At 18.3% G+C, this 26,495-nt stretch overlaps 8 protein-coding genes across 8 annotated transcripts; 4 read left to right on the top strand and 4 right to left on the bottom strand.

Moving 5' to 3' along the window:
• Nucleotides 1-19: 19 nt before the first annotated feature.
• PADL01_0520800 (nucleotide binding protein, putative) lies at nucleotides 20-2,491 on the bottom strand (the record flags this gene model as incomplete). Its single annotated transcript, XM_028685577.1, has 6 exons — nucleotides 20-86; nucleotides 270-329; nucleotides 442-552; nucleotides 641-712; nucleotides 805-2,150; nucleotides 2,240-2,491. The coding sequence occupies 6 exons, from the start codon at nucleotides 2,489-2,491 to the stop codon at nucleotides 20-22; spliced, it is 1,908 nt and encodes a 635-aa protein (XP_028537062.1).
• Nucleotides 2,492-3,297: 806 nt separating this feature from the next.
• Nucleotides 3,298-5,772, bottom strand: PADL01_0520700 (DEAD/DEAH box ATP-dependent RNA helicase, putative; the record flags this gene model as incomplete). The annotated part of the gene is made up of 1 exon (XM_028685576.1): nucleotides 3,298-5,772. The coding sequence occupies one exon, from the start codon at nucleotides 5,770-5,772 to the stop codon at nucleotides 3,298-3,300; it is 2,475 nt and encodes an 824-aa protein (XP_028537061.1).
• A 1,893-nt stretch (nucleotides 5,773-7,665) lies between these two features.
• On the top strand, nucleotides 7,666-7,956 carry PADL01_0520600 (conserved Plasmodium protein, unknown function; the record flags this gene model as incomplete). Its single annotated transcript, XM_028685575.1, has 1 exon — nucleotides 7,666-7,956. The coding sequence occupies one exon, from the start codon at nucleotides 7,666-7,668 to the stop codon at nucleotides 7,954-7,956; it is 291 nt and encodes a 96-aa protein (XP_028537060.1).
• A 322-nt stretch (nucleotides 7,957-8,278) lies between these two features.
• On the bottom strand, nucleotides 8,279-9,887 carry PADL01_0520500 (ribosomal large subunit pseudouridylate synthase, putative; the record flags this gene model as incomplete). Its single annotated transcript, XM_028685574.1, has 2 exons — nucleotides 8,279-9,407; nucleotides 9,559-9,887. The coding sequence occupies 2 exons, from the start codon at nucleotides 9,885-9,887 to the stop codon at nucleotides 8,279-8,281; spliced, it is 1,458 nt and encodes a 485-aa protein (XP_028537059.1).
• Nucleotides 9,888-10,396: 509 nt separating this feature from the next.
• On the top strand, nucleotides 10,397-12,088 carry PADL01_0520400 (conserved Plasmodium protein, unknown function; the record flags this gene model as incomplete). The annotated part of the gene is made up of 1 exon (XM_028685573.1): nucleotides 10,397-12,088. The coding sequence occupies one exon, from the start codon at nucleotides 10,397-10,399 to the stop codon at nucleotides 12,086-12,088; it is 1,692 nt and encodes a 563-aa protein (XP_028537058.1).
• Nucleotides 12,089-13,181: 1,093 nt separating this feature from the next.
• On the top strand, nucleotides 13,182-17,552 carry PADL01_0520300 (conserved Plasmodium protein, unknown function; the record flags this gene model as incomplete). The annotated part of the gene is made up of 3 exons (XM_028685572.1): nucleotides 13,182-17,138; nucleotides 17,345-17,407; nucleotides 17,496-17,552. 3 exons carry the CDS (start codon nucleotides 13,182-13,184, stop codon nucleotides 17,550-17,552), a joined length of 4,077 nt encoding a protein of 1,358 aa, XP_028537057.1.
• A 277-nt stretch (nucleotides 17,553-17,829) lies between these two features.
• Nucleotides 17,830-18,816, bottom strand: PADL01_0520200 (conserved Plasmodium protein, unknown function; the record flags this gene model as incomplete). The annotated part of the gene is made up of 1 exon (XM_028685571.1): nucleotides 17,830-18,816. The coding sequence occupies one exon, from the start codon at nucleotides 18,814-18,816 to the stop codon at nucleotides 17,830-17,832; it is 987 nt and encodes a 328-aa protein (XP_028537056.1).
• A 1,276-nt stretch (nucleotides 18,817-20,092) lies between these two features.
• Nucleotides 20,093-25,817, top strand: PADL01_0520100 (conserved Plasmodium protein, unknown function; the record flags this gene model as incomplete). Its single annotated transcript, XM_028685570.1, has 8 exons — nucleotides 20,093-20,923; nucleotides 21,208-22,764; nucleotides 22,868-23,073; nucleotides 23,351-23,896; nucleotides 24,055-25,174; nucleotides 25,266-25,398; nucleotides 25,523-25,600; nucleotides 25,726-25,817. 8 exons carry the CDS (start codon nucleotides 20,093-20,095, stop codon nucleotides 25,815-25,817), a joined length of 4,563 nt encoding a protein of 1,520 aa, XP_028537055.1.
• Between the last annotated feature and the right edge of the window lie 678 nt (nucleotides 25,818-26,495).

The raw sequence follows: 26,495 nt of genomic DNA, 5'->3' as shown, positions 1-26,495 counted from the left end.
ATCTATACATATATATATGCTATATATTATTCTCGTATAGTTTTTTATGCTTGTCCAAATATGATGATGTGCACATATGCTTCATTCTACAAAAATAAAATATATACATAGTAAATAAATAAATATATATATATATATATGTAAACCCTCATATATAAGTGGAAAAACATACAAATTCATATAATAGTTAACTTTTATCAATATATAAAAATATGTCGTTTTTATAATATAATTATTACATATATAATAAGTAGCATATTTTATCATACCTCGATAATGTTCGCATTGATGCGAAGGTATTTTCTTGTGATGTATCTATATCGTTTTCGCTAAAAGGAAATAAGAAATGAAAAGATTTATGTGCATATAAATAAATATATATATATATATATATATATATATATATATATATATATGTGTATATTTATTTATTCTTTTTACTCGAATAGTAAATAAGGAATAGGTTCCACTCTTAGATCTTCATCTTCCAAAAATTTTAAATTCCTTTTTACATCAATTTCGTAATTCATAATGTGAAAGCACAAAACTCTCCTGAAAAAAAATATAATTAAATTGGATAAATAATATATATATATTATAACATTTACATATTTGTTTTTATTTATTTATATTTATTTACCTAAGGTATTGTATTGGTATGTACTCCTTATTGATATTGTAGTTTATAGCATCAAATAATTTATCACTTATTCTACAACATAAAAAGGAAATATATATAATAAAATGGATAATTATTATTATTATGTATGTATATAATTATTTTAGACACATATATATTATTACTCTGTAGTTGTATCAAATGATAACATTATGCTTCTAAATATCTCCCTATTAAATGACCCATCCTTTAATTGTTCCTTAAGTGATTCTTTAAAGGTTTTAAAGTGATCATACTGAGATTTCATTTTGTCCAATAAATTTTGAAAATGCGAAATAATACAACTTGTTTGAAAAATTTGAAATATAGGAATGTTACTATAAAAGAAAACTTTAGTATTCTTTTCATATAAAATGTCTATTAACAAAATAAATCTTCTCATTTCATTTCCTTTACTTTCTTCATTCATTTTTTCTATATCATAAATAAATATAGTATGACTATTATTTGATATGGCATTATATTCATCAATACTTATATTTTTACTACATAAGTCTTGAAAAGAAAATATACAATATTTATTTAACATATATGGAATAATACATTTTTTAAAATTTGAAACAATTAAAGTTTGATTAAACTTCTCATTTTGTCTTACATAATTTATATCTTTATTATAATATCTACAATATAAATCACTACAATGATTTTTCACTTGCTCAAATGTTTTATTTGGTAACATATAAATATCATCTTTGGTGTGTATATTTTTTAAACGAAAATCATGATAATTATCAATTTCAAATATATAATTAAATTTAAATAATAATTGTATAAAAGGCAAAAAACGATCTCTATTTAAACCATTATGATATAAATGTATAGGATTTCTATTTGATGTACATAATAAAATGGTTCCTTGATAAAAAAGATGATTAAATAAAGATTTTATAACCATAGCATCAGATATATGTACTACTTGAAATTCATCTATAAATATAACTTTATATTTTTCACTCATTTTTATTGATATACTTTTTATTGGATCTTCTGAATTATTCATTTTTTCTTCATGAAACTTTCTATGTATTTCTTGCATAAAATTATGATAATGCATTTTTAATTTATTCAATTTTAATCTATCAAATAATAAATTTAAAAAATATGTCTTTCCTCTACCTACACTACCATATATATATAAACCTCTTATATATGTAATAGATTTTTCGTCTATATTAATTTCATTCACAAAATATTTCTCATCTTTTATATCATCATATTTTAAATCTTTATCCTTTTCATATTTATCATTTTCAAATAAAAAGAAACTGTCATCATTTTTTAAACTATCTAAAATTATATGTTCATCATTTGAATCATTAATCGAATGATCCTTACCTTCTATATATTTATTGCTACAGAACAATGAACTCAGAAATGATTTCTTTTTATTATTTATTTGGGTACTCATATTTTTTTTTTTTTTATCCTGTACATTGTGATAGTAATTATTGATATTGTTTTCAAGCGCCTATAAAACAGAATATAGGAAAATTATAAATATTACATATATATATATATATATATTTATTTATTTATGTTATTTTTTTTTTGTTATGCCTGTAATATTAAAATAAGCTTAAATTGATAAGGGTCATGTTCAATTTTCTTCGTTTCTATTAAATTGTGATATAATTGAATAAAATCTGTTCTATTATTCGAATTATTTGCAACACCATTTTTGTTGTTATTGTTGAACAGAGAAAATTGCCTCCGTTGAAACAACTTTGCAGAATGGTAGTATTTATAATAATTTTTTGACCTTAAAAAATTTTTAGCATACCCTACTGAAGAATTATACCATATTATCATGATGTTACATAGATATTATATATATGTATATATTTATATTTATTTATATATTCTTTTATAATTATATCAAATATAATTTGTACATTACTTTTTTTAAATAATTCAAAAAATTGTTCATCGTTAAAATATTTTCTTGATATTTAAAGAATTTTCTTTTATTTTAAAAATGAAACAAAAAAAAAAAAAAAAAATTAAATTATAAAATAAAATAAATAATATATATATATATATATATATATATATATATATATATATATGTATGTATTTAATTATATTTATTTTCCGTATATAATATCTTTAAAAAAATGTGTACAAAAAATTATAAATATATATATATGATACTTTTGTGAAATAAAAAAAAAAAAAAAAGATATAAAATAATTTTTATAAAAATGTTATTTTAAAAAAAAAAGAAGCATAAGGAATACATGAATATTTTTTTATTCTTACATAATGCATTTGGGAAGTCTTATAATGCTTAATTTTTTGCATATATTATTTTTCAATTTAGGACATATTTCTCAAATATAAATTAAATAAATATATATATATATATATATATATATATATATAATATATATTTCCTTTTTATATTAATAAAATCATAAAAAGAAGTTGGCATGATTAAAATATAAACATTCGATCATAAAATACTTACAAATAATATAAATACATGTATATATTTATTTTTCATTTATACTCATATAACAATTAAGATTTATGTTTATCAAATACCGACTAGCAGTTAGTTTTCTCTTTTTAAAAATTTATACTATATATATATATATATATATTAATGTCCCGTTTCATATTTTAAAGTTCAACAATTCATAGTGCTTATAACTAATTGCAGACTGTAATTTTTTTATACTATTAATGTTCGAAGCAAAGGAAGATAATACATCTATATGAGCTGATTCTTGAAAAATGGAGTTAGCATTTTGATTTTTATTTCTTCTACTTTTATTAGAAACAGGATGTTTTTTGAAATAATTTAAAGGATCAACAATATTTTCAGCATAATAATATTTGGAATCTAATACATGCATAGGTACTTCTAACATATCATTAATAGTTTTAATATAATCACTTTCTTTAATATACACAGTACATCCTTTATTTTCTTTTAAATTTCTATTGTAACAATTAATTCCTCTACTAGGACAGGTATGAAACCATACTTTTTCTTCTTGCTCATTATCTGCACTTAAGACAATACATAAACTGTTTTTTCCATCTCTTCCTACTCTACCAATTTTATGAAAAAATGTATTAATATTATCAGACAAGGTCATAATAATAAGATATCTTAAATTCTGTATATCAATACCTCTTGCAGCTACATCTGTACATATTAAAAAACGTACTTCACCTTTTTTGAAAGCTTGAAGATTGTTTTTTCTCTCTTCATTTGACATTTTTCCTTTTAATATAACACAGGAATATTTATTTTCTTTAAGTGATTCAACGGTACCTTTGTAAGCTTTACCATCACCTACAGCATTTAAAAAATTATATACATTGTCACAATCTAAATTGGTTCGACAAAATATAATACCATTTTGCATATTAAAAACATTAATTATTTGAACTAATTTTTTTAATTTATTCATTTTTATATTTAAAGAAATTTGTTCCTTATCATTTTTTTTTAAATTAATATTTGAATTATTTAATATATGTACTTTATCTGTATATTCATATAATTCCCTTGTATTCATATGATACATTTTCTCATTATAAAGGATATTATATATTTCTTTATTATTATTATTATCATTATCTTTTATAATATTTGATAAATTAGAATTTTCATCATTGACATAATATAGACACACATATATGTGTGATGGTATACTATTTTTTCCATATTTCAAATCAACAAATATTGGTTTATTGGTTATTTTATTAATACAATCTTTAACATTTTTGTCTTGCAAAGTTGCAGAAAAAAATAAAGTCTGCACACGATGTCCATATTTCATACAAGAATCTTTAATTTCTAAAACTGTTTTTTCATCATTATTTATTAATTCATCTGCTTCGTCTAATATTAATAACTTTATATCATTAACTTTTATAGAATTTTTTCTTATACATTCAATTAATTTAAAACATGTACCCACAACAATATTGTAACATCCATCGTCATTAATATGATGACCTTTACCTCTCTGCTCTCCTCCTACAAATATTCCAATATTAATTGAAGGATTATTAAAACATTCGGAGTACTTTAAGTAATTATCATATGTTTGTTGCGCTAAATCTCTTGTAGGACATAAAACGATACAATATAATTTTTTTTTATTATTGATATTTTGTTGATTATAATTATGTGTTTGAGTATTTGATTTCTCTATTTTTAAATTCTTTTCCTCCTTAATATCTTCAGAAGAAAAAAATATTTTCCTATCACTTGAAGTATCATTATCATTACAATTTGAAGTTAATAAAATACATAGTTCATTAAAATGTAATGAACGATCACCATATTTTAAATTTTCAAAATGAAATTTTATATGGAAATATTTTCCCCATATATATGGAAAAAATGCAACATCATTATATTTATAAAAGATTTTAAAAGCACTACCTAAAAATTTCCCATTTTTTTTAAAAGATATAGTATTATTATTTTTATTAATTAAACATGTTATAATATCATTATTTGAAAAATATTCACCATAATGTTCTTGTCTATTATTATTATATTTATTACCATTACTACAGTATGTATAATTATATTTTAATGTTTCTTTAATGGATGGACAAAAACCAACATTCACAAAACTTTTAGATAATATTTCAATTTCGTATGCATATAATCCATTCGTTATTTCACAGTCAACTTTTAATTCTTCAAAAAGGAAATTATTATTATTATTGTTATTATTACATATACATTCATTGTCTTTAATTATTACTTTTGAGTTCTTATTAATAGGTTTTATGTAACTCTCCTTCTTATTCTTATCATTATCATCAATAATGTGCGATATATTACTATCATTATTGTTTTCAATACTATTGTTATTTTTTCTAATATTAACATCTTCATAGTTACCTATATTTCGAACCAATTCGTGAACTATCTGTAAAGAAGAAAATATGAAACTTAAGGTCTTTCCTGTACCAGTTTCAGCACAAGCACATAAATCTCCTCCTCCTAATGTCAGAGGGATGGACTCTTGTTGTATAGCCGTTGGTAAATCAATACCATTTTTTTCTAAAACTGCGCACAAATCGCTATGTAACCCTAATTCTTCAAACGCCGACATAATAAAAAAGTATAATGATAAAATAAAATATATAAAATGGGTAAATTATTATATTTAATTATTTGAAAGGGAATCAACTTAATATAAAGTTATTTGTAAAACAAAAAAAAAAAAAAAAAAAAAAAATTCTAATGAAATTATTTAAAATATAACATCAACATATATATATATTATATATATGTTAAATCTATGAATTTTATAATTCATACATAATATACTTAAAAAGGTTTTATAAATTCAAATAAGAAGTTATTTATTAATAGATATATACTTTATAAAAAAAAATATGATACATTGGCTTTATTGTATATAATTATTTTTACGCATAATGAGATATAAATATAATATATATGTATATTTATTTATTTAATGATGGTATTTTATATTATCGTTATCAAAAAAAAAAAAAAAAGGATAAATATTTTCTTATTTTAAAAGGGAATAATAATTATATAAATGAATGAATTGATCATTATATATATATATTAAACTCTATGTTGTAAAAATGTTAATTTGTTATTTTATATTTTATTTTTTTTAAACAATCCTTTTATTTAAATCAAACCTTAAATATAAGTTTATAACATATATATATATATATATATTATATATATGTATACATTTTTTTTTTTTTTTTTTTCTCTCTCTATAATAATATAAAATACTTATATAAGTATTTCTAGAGAAATGCTGTTACAAATAATGATGCTTGTCCTTCTTTATTAAAAAAAGTATTTTTGAGGAATATATTAAAAATAAGAAAATGTATGTATATTATTATGTACATATATTTTAATAAATAAAAAAGTTTATTATATTAATAAATATATAATATAAATAAATATATATATATTATATATATTTTTTCCCCCTTTGTTTTGAAATTATCTTTCTTTATGTAATATATATATATATATATTGGAATGGTATAAATACAATGAAGTTATTCCAAAAAAGCAATATAGTATCGTATATACTTTTTGAATATGAAATTTTATAAAAATATTCATATGCCACATTTTCATGTGGTATAATAGAACAGCTCAACATATTTTTGTATATATGAAAAATTATACATATATATATAATATATTTATTCATATGGAAGTAGAATATTTATAAAGAACGTTTCTTTTTACAACATATAAAAAATATATTTATATTATGCATACTATTATATGTATATTTTTCAACAATAAGATATAATAAAGAACAGGAATATTATAATATATGTATAATATTTAATTTATCGGGTGGAAAAATATTTATATCTCTATATTTAATTATTTATTAAAATATTCATCAATAATATGGTTATTTTTAAATATATGTCTTGCATGCACCCAAAAAAAAAAAAAAAGAAAAAAAAAATCAAAAAAAAAAAAATAAAAATCAAATAATTATATTTTATACTTTATGTATATTTATATATATTTAATTTCTGTCTTATTGTTGCTATTGTAAATTTTTTATATTATGAAAAAATAAAACAATATAATAACCATTCATGTGTAATATACTTAAGTATATATACATGAACAAAATAAAAAATAAATAATAAGGTTCAGAAATTTTTGTACATTTATTCATTTATCTTTTATTTTACATATACAAAATAAAAAAGTCAGCAAATTATATATCATAAAGAAAAGAAAATAATTATCATACTTTCTATTTCTTTTAAGTACTTGTAAAGAGTACGTTATATTTACAGAATAAACAGATTCACCAAAAATATAAAATAAATGATATAAAAATATTTATAAATATATATATATATATATATATATATATATATATATATATATATCATCCTTATGTGTATTTATATTTTCTTCCTTTTTTCACTAGTAAGTTTTCCCTTTTTAAAAAATAAAAAAATTCTACATTAAAATGAAGTATTCACATTGTAAAGAAAATTATATAGAATCTAATTTAAAAGAAGAGGTTACCTTTTCAAGTGATGAGACTACAGATACAAATATTGTGAAAAGAAAATATTATACAGAAAATAAAAAGCAAAAAAAAGGTAAAGAAGAAAAACGTTCATTCGTAAATTATTTTAAAATAAAAAACAAACCCAACAACATAAATAAACAATTATCTATAGGAGATAATTTCAAAATTTTAATATATGGATGTATGGGAATAAGAACATATAAGGTATATTGTTACATAAAATAAATAAATATATACATACATATATATATATATATATATATATATATATATATATATATATTTAATCATATACAATTTATTTTTTTATATATTTGTTTTGATTATTTTAAAGCTACATACTTTTTATATCTTCATATTATATTTATTTATTTTTACCGAAAACATTCAAATTATTTTTTTTATATAACAAAAAATTCGTATAACAAAAAAAAAAAATTGGTAATATAACTTTAAAAAAAATATATAAAAATCAAAAAGAAACATATAAATATAAATACCCTATTGAATTATTACACATTATGATAAGGGCTAATAAAAAAAAAAATTATCCCCAGTTAAATTTATTGTATGTATCATGAATATCATCAAAAAGGTCATTTGGATTTTTATATTTATCATTTTTTATTTCATATATATTATTTTTATTTACGTTTTGATAATTTAAAAAATTATCTGTTACATTAATAATAGGAGCTTTGTTTAAATTTAATAGAACATCGTTATTTGAATGTTGTTCTGATTTTGTTATAATATTATCTTTTGTTATTTTCATATTATCTGAATTATTGAATGACATATCCACATGTGTAGTTATATCCCTTTTATTGCGTAAATTATTTTTTAATTTTCTATCAATATTTTTTATATTTTTTTTAATACCTTTTACATTATAATTAATAAAGCTAATGTTAATTAAATCATTATTTTTTAAAACACATTCGTCATATGTACGTGAATTTTCATTAGCAAATTGACTTAACTCATCTTCACAAATAATATAATCTTGATCAAAAATTTGTTTTTCTAAATTATTTATACTTTCGCTTTTCTTTAAATTATTGAGTTCTTTATTCTTCAATATAATCCAGCAATGTAGCATCATCCTTTCAACATCTATTTTTTTTTTTTTCTCATTACATAATAATTTTCTATCATAGTAATTATCATAATAATTATTATTGTTATCATTTACTTTGATTTTATTATCGTTGTCGTTCTCATTTTTTCCATTAACATTATTATAATCAATTTTATATTTATTTGTTAGCATATCATCAAAATATGTTTCATCACCTACAATCGAACTTCCTAAACAAAGAGAATGTAACCTCAGTTGATGTCTTCTCCCTGTTACTGTCCTCATTTCACATAATGTAACCTTTTCATTATTTATATAGCTATGTTTATATGGATATATTAAACTATAGCAATACTTACCGTTGTCATAATAATCATTATAATTATAACAAAGTTTCATTTTAAATCCTTCCTTGTTTTTACTTATAGGTGTATTTATATGAAGGATATCTAATGGTAGATGCCCATATAATATAGCCAAATATATTTTACTTATATTTTTACTCTCTATATTGTAATTTAAAATATTACAACTTAGTTTATCTTTGGCGACAATAAGAAGACCACTGGTCGCATAATCAAGTTGTCCACATATCCTAAAAGTAAAATAAATAAATATAAATAAACAAGCACAAAAAATATGTATATATATATATATATATATATATAACTATTTATTTATTATTTATTATTTATTATTATATATATCCTCTTATAGAACAAAAATATAAGTTTATTATATATTACCTGAATACATCCAATTTTCTTTTTTTATAAAGTAAAGTTTCTATTGATGGATATATGTCATCTAGTTTTCCTTTCTCTAATTTGATATCATATGGTTTATTAAGAACTAAAAAATAATCATTCTCATATATTATTTTTAAATCGTGACCTTTATATGATTTGTATAAGGGTGTTGTAACATTATTTTGGCACGTTTCATGTTCTTTCTTTTCTTGTTTCATATTATAATTCCGAATAGTTTTATATTCTTGTTTTTTTAAAAATGTAAAAAATTTTTTTTTTTCCTTACTACGTTTCGACGTATGATATATTAATCTTCTAAAAATCATTTTCTTCTCTTTCTTTTTAATTTTTCACATATTCATATCAATTATAATTTAATATAAAAAATGTAACATAAATGTATTTATTTTGATAGAAGGTAAATATAATATCTATATATTTTTTTTTTTTTCTAACTGGTCATATATATATATATATATATATATTATAATATAGTATATTTATTATATACACATATAATATATAATCATTATATATATATATAATTATATAAAATAATTTCGTTAATATTATAAGTTTTTTTTTATTTTTTTATTTTTTATTTTATTAATTATTTTTTTATTTTATTTTTTTTATTTTTATCTCTTTTAAATTATTCTTCAAAATGAATATTATAATAACAAAATTAAAAATATACGAACAAGAATGTTATCTTAAATCAAAAAAAATAACAATGTAAATATAATATATATATATATAATATATATATATATAATATTTATATATATAATATTTATTCCTTTTCATATTTTTGTACCTACCCGTACTATATATTATGTTAAGGCTCATTAAAGTACTATTTCTTTTTTTTTTATTTTGGAAAAAAAGTTATAGTATCAAAAAAGGGATTAAAAGAAACTCTTCATTTTATCATATATTTTATAATTTAAATAGAAATAAAAAAAATGACACAAGCCCTTTTGAATGTAATAAAAGGGAAAGGAACATAAAGAATTATACATCACAGAATATTAATATCCATAATAATGATAATTCTTTAACACATAAAAATGGTTATACATTAAATTACAATCCTTTTTTTTTTGTACATAATGATTTTAAAAAAATATGGAAAAGCAAAAATGTAAAAAAACATACCAAACTTAAATCTCAAAATGAAGAAAATATTTCGAATAATGAATATAGTTCAAGTATGCAAGTAAAAGATATATGTATGCAAAATAAAATGACCTCAAATAATATGAATAATGACACTACACACAATTTAGATAATAATAATAATATTAATAATAATAATCTGGGTAATATAAATAAAAAGAATTTAGACAATTTTATTAGTAATAATGTATCCAATATACATGATGATAAACAAGTGTTGAACCAGTTAGATGATAATTTTAAAAAAAAAATAGAAAAAGAAATTATTTCAGAAAAAATAGCCAATGAACAAAATGAAGTTATTAAAAAAGTAAAGTTGCCGATTATTGGAACACAACTTAAACCTTCAGGTGGATTTTCAAAAGAAATTCTACAAATAATACAGGAAAGTAATAATTATATTAATGAAGTTAATAAAGAAATTATTAATGAGAAAATACAAAATAAAATGTCAGGAAATGATTTATCATTTTTTGATACTGATGAAACGCTAGAAAGACATGAATTAAATTATTTAAATAAAATATATGATAATAATCATATATTAAATATATATAATTTTCTTTTAGTTTGGAAAGAAAGAAAAAATATTGATTTGTCTGTATTTGTATCTAAATTAAGTGAACACTCAAATATATTACCTGGAGAAAGAACAGTAATTAAATTTTCAGAAGTGGAAAAAGTCCAATTTTTAAAAAAAATAAGAAAAAATAGAAATGTAAGTATAGCTATGATTTTTGTTGATAATAAAAATACAAATAATCAAGATTCATCAACAGTTAATCATAATATGTTTCCTATAGGTATCTTAGCACATCCTCTAGATATCTCATTATTAGATAAAACTGGAGAAATATCTGTTTTAAATTTATACAGATTCAAAATTAATAATTATAATATCACTAATGATGATTTCTTAGTTAATTGTAAACTTTTTGTAGATAATAATACTACACTTAATAATTATGATTTAACACAAGAAAATAAAAAAATTATTATGAATCTATATGATAAAATATTGCAACTCAAAATTTTATATAATGAAAAAATAGGACGAAATCAAGAAAATGAAAAATTAAAACATGTAGAAAATATTACTCAACGAATTGATGAATATATTAATGTCTTAAATATAAATAAAACTATAAATTTTAAAGAAGATAAACTTAATTTCTTTACATCTTTATATTTAGAATATTTTTCCTTTCTTGCATTAGATATGCATGCTAATATACAAACTAAACTGCAATTAATGTATACAGATAATACAGAATTACGTCTACATAATGTTAAAATTTTCTTATTACAATTATATGATGAACTAAAACTTAAATTAAAAGGTTTATAAAAATAAGCTAATAAAATAAAAAATATAAAAAATTTATTTCATATATAAAATTTTAATTATGAGCCTACAATATGTAAAAAATATATCATAATAATATCTCTTGGATTTCATTTTTTAAACTATATATACTGTACTTTGAAAAATTAGTACATTAAAGAAGAGTATGTAATGAATGTATGTATATATATATATTATATATATATAAATATATATATACATAATTAATTATGTTAAAATTTTAATATTTTAATATGTTTTATATTTTATTTTATTTTATTTTTTTTTTAATTTTTTTTTTTTTTTAAACCTTTAATTATATAATTTACAATATTTTAAACATATATATTTTTTTTAAAATTAAACAAACCAAAAATAAGCCATTATATTTTTTATTATTTTGAATGCATATAGATATGTAATATATATTTTTCTGTTCCTAATATTATAAAATATATTTATATATATATTATAAATTTTTTTATATTAATATGGATTTATATATTACATTATATCTAAGGAAAACCTTTATTTCGTTGCTTACAATTTTGTGTTAATATATTTTAGCATTCATATAATATATATATATATATATATATATGCAATATTTCTTTTTTTTTCCTTTTGTATTACTTTCACATTAAGAGGATTATTGAGCATCCGAAATTTTTATCATATATATTATGTGTATATAAGAATATATTAAATTTTGTTTCATATTTATTATATGGTAAAATAAAATATATAAATAATTATATTTATTTTATTTGACGTCTTCATATTATATATATATATATATTTTTATATTATGTATATAAATATTGAAAAAAATGCTTATATAAAAAATGAGATGAAATTTATATACTCGATTTAAAAAAAAAAAAAATGTGAACATATGAGTATATATTTATAAAAAGATCATCTCATTTTTTTCACAAAAGGATTATAATTTCTACATATTTAAACATATTAAAGAATATATATACAAATATTTAATACATATTCACACGTATAAATATTATTATTTACTCACAGTAATATAGTATAACAAATACATATGTAACTGCTTTGATTTATTATTTTTTAACAACTTGAAATGTTTAAAAAAGGTCTAAAAAATAAAAAAAAAATAAAATGCAAAACAAAAAAACAAGCAAACGATTCGTTTTGTGATTCAGTAATATGTCCTGAGGAAGATATGGTTGACATATTAAGACAAAAAGAGAATTCAAACAGTGAAAATTTAAACAAAGAAAATTTAAACAAAGAAAATTCAAACAGTGAAAATTTAAACAAAGAAAATTTAAACAAAGAAAATTTAAACGAAGAAAATTTAAACGAAGAAAATTGTTTTTTAGAAAAACGAACTGATGAAAATGAGAATAAAGAAATTATAAATTCAAATAAATATATAAATAATGAATGCGATAAAAAATTATTATCTCCAAATAAAATATGTGAGAAAGAAATTAACGAAATAAATCATAAACATGTTCTAGAAAATTTCCAAAATATAAATGTTATGAATATCAGTGAAAATGTAGATTCCATTTATGAAAAAAATAATAATAATAATAATAATATTAATTATATAGAACCCATTAAAAATGAAAAAAAAGAATACCAAATTTGTAATTCAAATTCTAGTCTTTTAAAAGCTGCTTCGGATAGTAGTAATATAGACGAACAAACACACAAAAATAATGATAATTATAAAAAGGAGCTATCTACAATACTTAATGATGAAGAAATCATAGCTTATTTAAAATTAAATAATAAAAACGATATAGATGAAAAAACAAATTATCTATTCCCGTCAATAGATATAGATCATAAATCTTATTCATATCTTGAAGAGGGACAAGATGATTATCTCATTGAAATGGATAGAAAAATTGACAAAGAAATTGAAAATTTTCAAAACACATTTAATCATTTTTATAATTTAGATAATACAAATAATAAATTTGATTATAAAAATAATAATATTAATAATAATAATAATAATATTAATAATAATAATGATAATAATAATAGTAATAATAATAATAGTAATAATAATAGTAATAATGATGATAATAATTTGGATGAGAAAAATAATTATATAAACGAACAAAATAAAGAAGAAATAACAAAAAACCTAAATAATAAGAATATATTAAATACTTATGAAAATAATGTCGAAAATAATATGCTTTTTAAAAAAATAAATGATACATATGTTGTACCAAAAGGACAAAATAAAAATCATAATTTTACATATAAATTAAAAAAAAAAATATATGGAAAAATACAAATACAAAAAAAATGTTCACATTCCACAACAAAAACAAGACATTATACTTTATTAAATAATCTATTTAATATAAAAAATAAAAACATTTTACACTATAAAAAATTACAGAAACCCTTAAAAAAAAAAAAAAAGAAATATTATATATTCCCCTATAATTGGGGGAATACACAAATTCAACTGATAACAGGATATATTAGATGTTTCAAAAAATATTCTTTATATAAAGAATTTAAAAAACATATAATGTTGAAAAATCAAAATAGAAATAATGAACAAAAGAAAAAATTAAATCATATATATAATATGCAAAATGAATTCGAAATTTCCTCATTGCTTTGTGTGAATGTTTCTAATTGTATATCTCCCTCTGAATTTTTGGAACTCTTTTATCCTTATGATAAGTTTATATTCTTTTTAAAAGTATTAAATAAAAAATGTAATGAAGAATATATGATTTATTTTTTAACATTTCATATATATGTAAAACAAATAATGAAAAAATCTCGCACACTTACTTTTTTTAATATGAAAAAAAAAAAAAGTGTAAAATTATATCTTGTGAAAGATATTACAATGAATAGAATATCTTGTATAAATAAAAAAAAAAAAAAAAAAAATATTATAATTAATACGGACCCATTTTCTCACCACAATGAAAAAAAAATATATAATAGAATAGAAGATTCATCATTAGCATATTATCATATGAATACCAAATTATATGAAATGCGAAAGAAAGTATTTATTAATCCATTATATATTATTTCTCAAAATAAATTTCAACTTTCATGTGCAGTTTGTTTAGAACCTTTATATTCAGAAAATTTGAGTAAAATTATATCCTACATATTTCATAATCATTTTGAAAAAACTAAAAAGTTAACCGGAATCACAAAAAAAAAAGATGGAGATAATATCATAACAATAGAGAAGGATAAAAATATTCCTTCAACATTAAAAGTTAAATATATGTATGAAAAAATGGATACAACAAATTTTAAAAATAAAGAAAATCTTAATGATTCATTAACATTTGAAAAAAAATATGACGATAATAAGGAATTATTTAAAAACGTAACAACTGATGACATATTAAATAAAGAAAATACATGTAAAGAAGAATTGGACTACAATAAAGAATTTAAAAATTTTAATAAAAAAAAATATGATTACTATTTACATGTTATACGCTATATTAGTTCAATACAAAATAAATATGATAACGAAATTAAAAATAAGTGGAAGAAAAATCAAAATAATGTAGACACCATATATGAAAATAATAAGGTGTATAATAATGTATGTATTAATATACTTTGTGGTCATATATTTCATTCAAACTGTTTAAAAAAATGTTGTTTTACCTCTTGTCCTATATGTAGATATAAACAATATAATTATCAAATAGCTAATTGTGACATTTGTGAAAAAAATAAAAATGTAAAAATATGCTTATTCTGTTGTTTCATTGGCTGTTCTATAAATTATGAACAAAAAAGTAAAATAAAAGAAAAAAAATTAAAAGAAAAACATAAATTTATTAAAAAGAAATTATATATTGTTAAAAGAATTTTATATATTTTTATAAAAATTGTATATCCTTTTTTACAAAAAAGTCATCAAATATATCTACATGGAAAATGTAATATGATTCAACAGGTGGAAAAAAAAAAATATATGTATATAAAAAATATGGACATAGAAATGAATGATATTGAATATAATACCCATAAAACAAATATCAAAAAAGTGGAGCAGTTTCCGGAAAATCAATCTATAAAAGAAGAAGACAAAAATATAAATAAAAATGTGAATAAAAATATATACGAGCAAATGGGTCCAAGAAAAAACAAGCATAGATACAGTATGAATAATTTCAACAAATTTATTTATATAAGAAATATAAAAGACAAAATAGAACAAAATTGTGTTGTATATAATTTTAAGAGTAACAAAATAGGAATACTAAATAAAGTGCACTTTAATATATCTAGTTATAAAAAAAAAAAAAAAAAAATTAAAAAAATAAACAGCTGTAATATATACAGTGTGGTATTAAATAATTCTACTGAATGTAAATTATCAAATGAAAAAAAAAAGAAAATGAACAAGAAGAAGAACAAGAAAAATATAAAATGTAATAGAAAAAATAATATAGATCATGCAATAGAACACTTTTATAATACCAGTCATAATTATTTTTATGATATTTCTAAAAATTCAATATATGACTATAGTAGTCAGTTATATACGAAAACAATTATAAATTTCAAAAAGGAAGATAAAGAAAATTTGGATGATATGTACTCTGTAAATGTAACAAATCATAATGATGAAAAAGAAATCATAGATAAAAAAAATATCATAATGTATATATATGAATATAATCAATTATTATGTGCTTTATTAGAAAGTCAAAGAAACAATTTCTTAGAATCTATATCCGATATGAAAAAAAATTATGAAAACATTAGTAAAGATAATTTTAATGAAGCTAATAAAATTTTCAAACAACTTAGGTCTTTACAACAAAAAAATCAAAACTTAAAAAATGATATAAAAAAAAAAATAAGTACACTTAATGAAAAAAATATTAACAATGAAAATTTAAAAAAGGAGCTTCAAAATCTTGAGCTCATAAATAAAAAACTTTCTGATGATCAAAAGAGGGAAATAAATAATTATGAAATGAAGGCACAAGAAAAAAAAAAAATCATAAAAGAAAAACAGCAAATTGTAAGGGAGTTAAAACAGCAGGTAAATGAAAAATAAAATAAATAATATAAAATATACATTATTAAAATAAACGATTTATTTATTGAATGATTAATTAACTTATATAAATTATATTTTCTATTCGAATAATTTTTTACATTATATTTATTATTTTAATTTTGTTCCCATGTATGCACATATATATATATAATAATTTTTACATAAATGTATGTTTTGTTTTTATAAAGATAGCAGATTTAAATTTTCACAAACAGGCTGTCTCCAAGTTTAGTTTGAATCAAGAAACTGCGGTAAGAAACATAAAAATATATATATATATATATTTATAATAACATATAAACCTTCATATTTTATTCCTTACTTTTTTTATTATTTCAGAATTCATCTTTTATGATAGCGGAAAAAATTACGCAAAACATTAGATTCAAAAAATGAAAACGCTTAACCATAAATTGTTATATATATATATATATATATATATGATGCTATTTTTTGTTTATTATTTTATTTTATTTTATTTTATTTTATTTTATTTTGTTTTTATTTTTTTTTTTTTTTATGTGTAAAATTCCTTTCTTTTATATTCTTTACATTTGCATTTCCCTTTTTTGTTTGTTTTTTGTTTTGTTTCCATTTTTTTGATTTTTTTTTTTTTTTCTTTTAAATTCCTGATTAATGCATATATTCGTGTTTGATTTTTACTCATGACTTATTATATATTTGTATTTTTATTTATAAACCAATGTAGATTTTTTTTTCTCATTTTTGATTTAATATTTTTAAAACTTTTTTCTTCGTGTAAAAATAAGTTTTTATAATTTTCACTGAATAACTTATTTTCAAAAAAAAGTGGTAGTATATTTTGTATGTTATACTTTGTAAGATCTAAGTTGATATCGTGAGAAGTAATCAATTTAGAATCCTCATCTTTATTGTTAATATGTTGATTATTTTCACGATTATTATTATCATCATCTTGAATATATTCTATAATTTTTTTTATTTCATTGTAATTTTCCAACTTCTTGTTGTTCAGACTCTTTTCAATGAGTATGTGAAAGCATTTTCTTAAAAAATCTGAATCAAATAAATGTTTACCTGGAAAGAACCAATTTATATTACATTTAACAGATGTGTTACTTGTCATAGATGATAAAATAATATTAAATATTATATGTATATTAAAATGTGTTATATTATAGAAATAAAAATGATATTTATATTTTTCAAAAACATAATGTCTTAATGCATATTTATATTTAAATGGTGATTTTAAATAAGTATATCTATACTGTTCTCTTTTTCCTCTTTTTCCAACAATATGATTAATTTTATATTTTAAAATGTACATATCATTTTTTGACAATAAATTTTCATCTTCTTTTATATCTAAATTATTTTTATTCATATTATAAAGAGATGTTATTTTCTCATCATTATCTTTTTTATTACATATATTTAATGGATTAATAAATTTTAATAAATGTTCAATGTTTTCATCAATTTTTACACTATAATCATTATTATTAATATTTGATCCTTCCACATCTTTCATATGATAAATTATATTCTTACAACTATATGTATTGTATGTGTAAATGTTATTCTTTAAATTTTCTATCGTTTTTTTCATTTCACTTCTTCTTCTAGTGATATACGTCACCTTAATATATTTCATAAAATAACTATTTATCCCCATATTTTATTTATTTTGTTTTTTTTTTCTAATATCAGGACAAAAATTAATAAAATTAAAAAAAAAAAAAATAATTCTTTATTAGAAATAAGTGTTCATTCTATATATCTAAGTAAAACTTAATCCATTTTCTTATTCTTTTGTTCTTTATTATATATTGTTTTTTCTTTATTTCCTTATTTGTTTTAAAAATAACAAATATATTATGACTATTATATACCAATAATTATTATTCTATTTATACTATTAATATATATATATATATATATATATATATATATATATATATATAATTATAATTAATCTATTTTTAAAAGCTGAATTTAAAAAAAAAAAAAAATAAAAAATAAACACAATATTATATAAATCATAAATGAATTTTTTTTTTCAAGTAAATATATTTATATCAAAAATAAAATAGATAATATATAAAATATTCATATAAGTTTGTATCTAAATATGTACCCATGATTTTACACATAAATAACTAGCGCGCAAGAAATGGTATTCTATATAATGTTATGCTTTGTTTTATAAAAAATAACTATATGAATATATATATATATATATTATTTAGAAATATTATAATTTTATTAGAGCCCAATTAAGTTTACATCTAAGTACAAATGGCAAGAAATTTCTTCATATATCTTAAAAAATATACTTATAAAAATATCTATTTTAAATGATTATATTTAATACATTAATTATATATCCTATCGCGACAAAAATAAAAAATAATATTATTTCATATAATGAAAAATCGTGAAATACCATTCTTGTTTTGTCCTATATAAAGAAAATTTTCTTATATCTTATAATGAGGAATATAAAAAGTATTATATATATATATATATATATATATATATATATATTTATATTTATATATTGATATTTGTTCATTTATCTTTCTACTATTATATTATAATATATAGATTTTATTTACTCATTTATGTAATCATCAAAAAAAATAAGATAAAATAAATAAAATTATTCCTTATATTAATGTAGATATTTGAAATTATTTAATAAATCATTATAACAATTATACCAAACATTTAATTTATTTATTTATTCATATATAATGAAAGTAATAGGATTATATTTTGTGTGTATATATTTCTTTTCCTTTATAATTTGAAAAATATAATTATATTTTTCAACAGAATCATTTTTGATATTATTATCATTCCTATAATCCGTTTTGTTTTTTCTTTTTTTTATTTAATTCATTTTTTATTCTTTCTTTATTCCATTTCATTATATTCCATTTGCTACAATGAAAAATTATACATTCAATTTCGTCAATGAAAAAAAGGAAAAGAAAACAGTTAAGCAATATGATAATATTATTACAGAAACTTTATGTAGTTATAAAAAATACTGTGGTGTCCATAAAAAAAAGGATGACAATGATTATAATTATAATAATTTGATCGTTGAAAAAAAGATTAGACATATAGAAGATAATATTAAAGAAAACAATTTCATCCATTTAAATGATGTAAAAAAAGATACATTTCAATATAATAATGAATCGTATTTTAGAAATTTTAATATCAACTTATGTGTACGAAAAGAATTATTGAAAGATAACATATTAAATAAAATAAAATATTATATAAATGAATATGTATATGATGTAAAAGATAAAATTAGTCATGAAATATTACATGCTAATGATAAGAAAAGATTATTAAAAACATATATATATGAATTAAAAAAAAATAATTTCCTTATTCTAGAAAATTTATACTTCTATTTTTGTATCATCAATAACTATTATGATTATGCATTAACAAAAATGTTTCATAGTTTATTATTAGTTTTTAATCAAAAAGAAGAAAAAGATATTTTAATTGTCATATACTTATTCCTCATTTTATTAAATGAAAATAATATTAATAAATATATTTCATATATATTTGACTGTCTCATTCTTATCTTAAATGCTGATAAGTATAATCTACCCACCGATGAAAGAGATGACACACATCGTTTGTTTGATCATAAACCTATGGTACTTAAAAATTATGTTGTAAATGAGAATGGACGATATTTCTTGTTCCTATATTTTTATTACCTCCTATTTATAATATCTAAACAACAAGTAATATAAAATACATACACATAAATATATAAATATATATATATATATATAATAAATAATTGAAAAGAATATACAGCATAACCAATTTGATAATTTCTTTGATTTAGTATCGGCAATTAATTTATATGACGCCTTCATATGTTATACATAATATTTCTACATTCTATACACATATATATATATATATATATATATATTCTTTTCAATTCTTTTCCCCTGTCCTCTTCATATATACTTACAATATTATTTAAATTGTCCTTTGTTTCGTTTTAATTTTTTTTCAGTTTTCAAATTACTCAGACAAAATAATTCGAATTTGTTTAGTTGGATTGTTTGATTGTTGCAGTTACATAAATGAGATAATGATGAATTTGATTGAAAAGATTATAAACGAAATAGAAGATGAATACATAAATTATCATTATATTATTTGTACAAGTCTTTTAAAATGTCTATGTAATAGGTATAGTAAAATAAAAATTCTATGCATGGATACAATGATTAAATTAATTATAAAAAATAATAATAATTCTAAAAATTATAAAATTATTGAGATGTTAATTGGTTATAAGGATCCTAATATAATTCCTATAAAAAGTTTTTATGATTCAAATTATGTTCATATAAATTATTTATGCATATTATTTAATGATAAAAATACAAAAGTTAAATTCCATTTTTATTCATTTCTATTTATATTATTATATGAATATACTGATTCCAATGATTTCGTTACATTTTTATTACCTTATATTTTTTCAGCCTGTTTTGATAATTACAAAATATTTAGATTATTATCATTCTTATATATACAATTATTATCAAAAAAGAAAACATTTCATGTAAATAACAATATTAAAGAAGAAATTATATATGAATTTTATCCTGAATGGTCATATAAAACAAATTATACCTTACCCTTACCATTAACCCTTTATTATTTTCCTCATTCATATAATAACTCCTTCTTAATAAACCAAAATATGTATCAACTTAATTTACATATTATAAATGATAAAGAAACAAAAGAAGAACAAAATAACGATGAAATGAAAAAAAAATTTCATATAAAATGTCATCTTCCAAGAGATGATATGAATGAAAATATTAATATAAAAGAAAATAATTATAATAATACAATATCTGATAATGTAAACGAAATGATTTACAATTTGACGGAAGGACATAAAAAACAAAATGAATATAGTAAAGAATATTATGAATTATTACTAAATAATTTCATCAAAAGTAATAAACATATTTCAAATATCTTAATAGAAAATAAAATAACAAATATTGATATAACACACAACAAATTTAATATAGAATGTAAACAACTAGCTTTTACATTATTAAATTCATACTTTAAATATTTATATAAAAATATAGATGATTGTACAAATTTTGAAAAATTAGAGAGAAGCAAAATTATATTACTAATTTTTTATTTTATTGAAGATAATATAACAGAACATATACCTTCTTTCATAACCTTTCTATTAAACATATTTGAAAATAAATTAAATTTCGAATTATGGGTAATATATATGAATTCTTTATATTTAATAGGATCTTATGTAAAACCTACTAACTATTATTTCTTTCTTGAAAATTATTTGAAAAATAAAATACAAAATAAAAGCACCACAATAAATTGTCTATATATGTTAAACCAAATATTTACTGGAACAATAGAAACGTATAAAAATATTAAGAACAAAGGATTAACGGATAAAAATATACATGAGAGCTTTTTATTGCTATTGAATGATTTAATAAAATTATTCTTTTCCATTTTAAATGAACATGAATATATAGAGAAGTACGTTCTCATTTTACAGGTAATGAAAAAAAAAAAAAAAAAAAAAAAAAAAAAAAAAAAATTTATTATTATTAATATTTTCCTTTTATTTTTATTTTATTTTTATTTTCTTCCAATTTTAGATAATACATACCATAATTATGGACGAATGTGTTTATCAACGAATGGAAGAAAAAAATATAATTTACTTAATAATTTTGTTATATATAATATTTAATAAAATAAGTAGTATAAGGAAAAACATAATGAAGAAAAAAGACAGAATATGCATAAGTAAAAATTGTTATATTTCTGTAGAAATATTTGATCTTCAATTTTATATAGACAGGTAAATGATATATGTTGTGAAATTGATTAAAAAAAAAAAAAAAAAAAAAAAAGATAGTATTTGTTGTAAGAATATATCTTATGAAAAGTTTTATATAAATTGAATATTTCCATTGTATATATAATATAAAATAGTATATTCGATATTGTATTTATGAAGTATTAATAAAAATAAAGAAACACACATACATAAATATATACACATATATATATATATATATAATCTTATTTATAAAATAATCAACGTAATTCATTTTTTTATATGTCCGTTTACATAGAATAAAGAAACAGAAACGTTTTGAAAATCTCGACCTTAGTAATGACCTTTTGAATATTAAAATAAGCTCAGAGATTATTTATGAAGTATTCAAATTTTCAGATGATAACATAAACCAACAAAAATTAATTCTAGAATTATTATCAGATGATGTGTTGTATAATACATATTATGTATATTTCTTAATACAATATATTATTAAAAAAGAGACGTTTTTTTTTGATAATAATTTTTGTCTGTTTTTATGTAATATAATAATAAAAATTTTTAATCTTCATCAAAATGAAGAGAATTTATTTAAAGTTGTAATTCATGAAAAAAGTTTAGAATTAAAGGATATTGAATCTGAGAATTATAAAAAGAATAAAAATAAAGTGAAACATTCCTTTTTAGAATATGCAAGTACAATGTTTTTATTATATATATTTAAGAATATAAACATATATGAAACATTTGAAAATATCATTAAAATATGTCAAATGATTTATCATCTTTTGATTGAAATAAGGAACCCTTACTCATTTTTATTTTTTATTAAATACACAAGGTAATAATGAAGTTTAATAAATACATAATTTTGATTACACATATATATATATATATATATATATATATATATAATTATATATATAGGTGTGTGTGTGTTTACACACATATATATTTATATATATAGCTATATTTTCTTTTTCTTTATTTCTTTTTAAGTTTGGTTGAGAAACTTTGTGACATATTAGAGTGTAATGATGTGAAGAGTATATATTTCTGCAAATACATAATTAAGGATATTCATATAAATTATGAAAAATATATAAATAATGATGGGGATATAAGATATTTGGATAATATAAATATAAAAAGCAAATTACATATCCGTAAAAGAATAAATGACCAAATAGATCTTTTATTTTATTATATAAGTGGTTGTATTTATATAGTTTATTATAAATCCTTGTACTGTTTTTCATTTATATTAAATAATATGAATGAACAGATAGAAGGATTAAATACTCATCAATTGTTTTTATCATATTTTCAGAACACACAAGAAAGAATATTAAAAATTATAAAAATAAATCAAAAGAATAATTATGATATTTGGAATACATACATGACATCTATTCAAGATATATTAAAAAATCCCAAATTTTCAGAATTCTTATTTTTGAAAAATTATATTTTACAATCAACAGATTATAGTCAACTTATTATAAATATTCATAAGTACTACAAACATTCATATGATTTTTTAAATAGCATTAACCTATTTGTTTTAAATCCTATATTTTTTAATTATTTCTATGAATATAAGAAGTATGAAAATATTTTGTATAATTCTTTTTTTTCTTGGAACTCAATAAATAATAATGAAAATATATCAAACGGGGATATAAATCAAGCATCAAATGAAAATGTAAATAAAATAACAAATGGAGATGATAATAAAATACAACATAACAATGATGACTTTATAAAAAATATGGAAACATTTTTTAATTCAAATAATAAAATGAAGGATATCAAATATATTAAATATGATGAAACTAATTTATTCAATTATTTTAAAAATCACGATTTCATTTTATATATGAATAAATATAAAATTTATAATATTCCATTTAAAATATTAGAATATAGATCAATCATAATTTTATTGTATTCTTCTTTATTATTTTATGTTCATGATTTTTTTGAAATAGATATATCTGAAACGGTTAATTTTTCTTTAATATCAAAGAGGGCAATAGGATTATGTGACGAGTTCTTTTTAAAAAAATATTCTTATGTCTGTCAAAATTTGAAATCCTTTTTTAATATTCTTATTGTGGTAAATATAAAAGTTGAAAAATATATGCACAAATATTATATAAATATATATATATATATATTCTTTTATATCTCAATCTCTTATTTAACAGTTATGTTTGAATAATGAACATATATTGAAAGATCGCTTAATAAAAACAGTCGAAGTAAAGAATGTCAATAGAATTAATCATATAGATAATAAGTTCTTTCATAAAATTGTTCGTAGCCTTATTATAGATGGTGGTAAAAGAAAATATATATATATATATATATATATATATATATATATGACACTTATGTATATATATTCATAAAAAAATTTCTACATACATTATATACATATATATTATATATTTTCCTTATTTAGAGGATAAAATATCGATTGAAGAATCATTTTGTGAATGCATAAATTTTATTCTAAATATATTATGTAGTTCTTATAAGGGTAATATTCTTAAAATATTTATTAATGTATGTATAAGTAATAAAATGAAATATGTTTCTGTCGTTATATTTTTTTTCATATACTTATATTTTTGTTATGCTATTAAATAATATATTTCTTTGTAGACATTTTAACCGATTTAAGAGATACATATATTAAAACTAAACATGTAAAAAGATTAGATGTTTGCAATTATATAATTAGGACATTTTTATAGAGGAAACTAAAATAAAATAATTAAAAAGAAGATAAATTATGCTATATGGAATTCATTCGTTCACATATATATATATATATATATATATATATATATATGTATATATTACATTTATCAACTATTTATATTATTATTTATTCATCTATATATTTTATTAATATTTTATAATTTTTAATATTATTGTGTGAAATTATGTAGACGCAAAAAATTTTATAATACAAACAATTAAACAATTTTTTTATATGATATATGCCTACAATATAGCATTCAACAATTTTGAGAACAATTCAAAAACATATGTAAATTTCCTATGATCTTTGTTAAAGAAATATGCCTTTCAAAAAAATATATTATTCCATAATTATTTCAAAAATATTTATAAATATTAAAGAAAATGTATAAGGATATAACAATATAAATTCTTTATTTATAATATATATAATTCCGTTTTTTTCTTTCAAGCCTATATAATATATAATAGTATATTATAAATATATAATATAATATAACATAATATAATATAGTTATCCATATATTAAAAAAAAAGTAAAAAAAGCACATATATATCTTATATATATATATAATTTTTCTTTTATTTTCCTTTTTTTTATAATTTAATTTTTTTTTAATTTACTTATTCTATGAAAAATATATGCGTAACATTACATGAACGAAGGT

This window comes from Plasmodium sp. gorilla clade G2, assembly GCF_900097015.1.
Source record: "Plasmodium sp. gorilla clade G2 genome assembly, chromosome: 5".
Classification (NCBI taxonomy): Eukaryota; Apicomplexa; class Aconoidasida; order Haemosporida; family Plasmodiidae; genus Plasmodium; species Plasmodium adleri (nom. inval.).
This window is presented reverse-complemented; position numbering and strand designations above follow the sequence as displayed.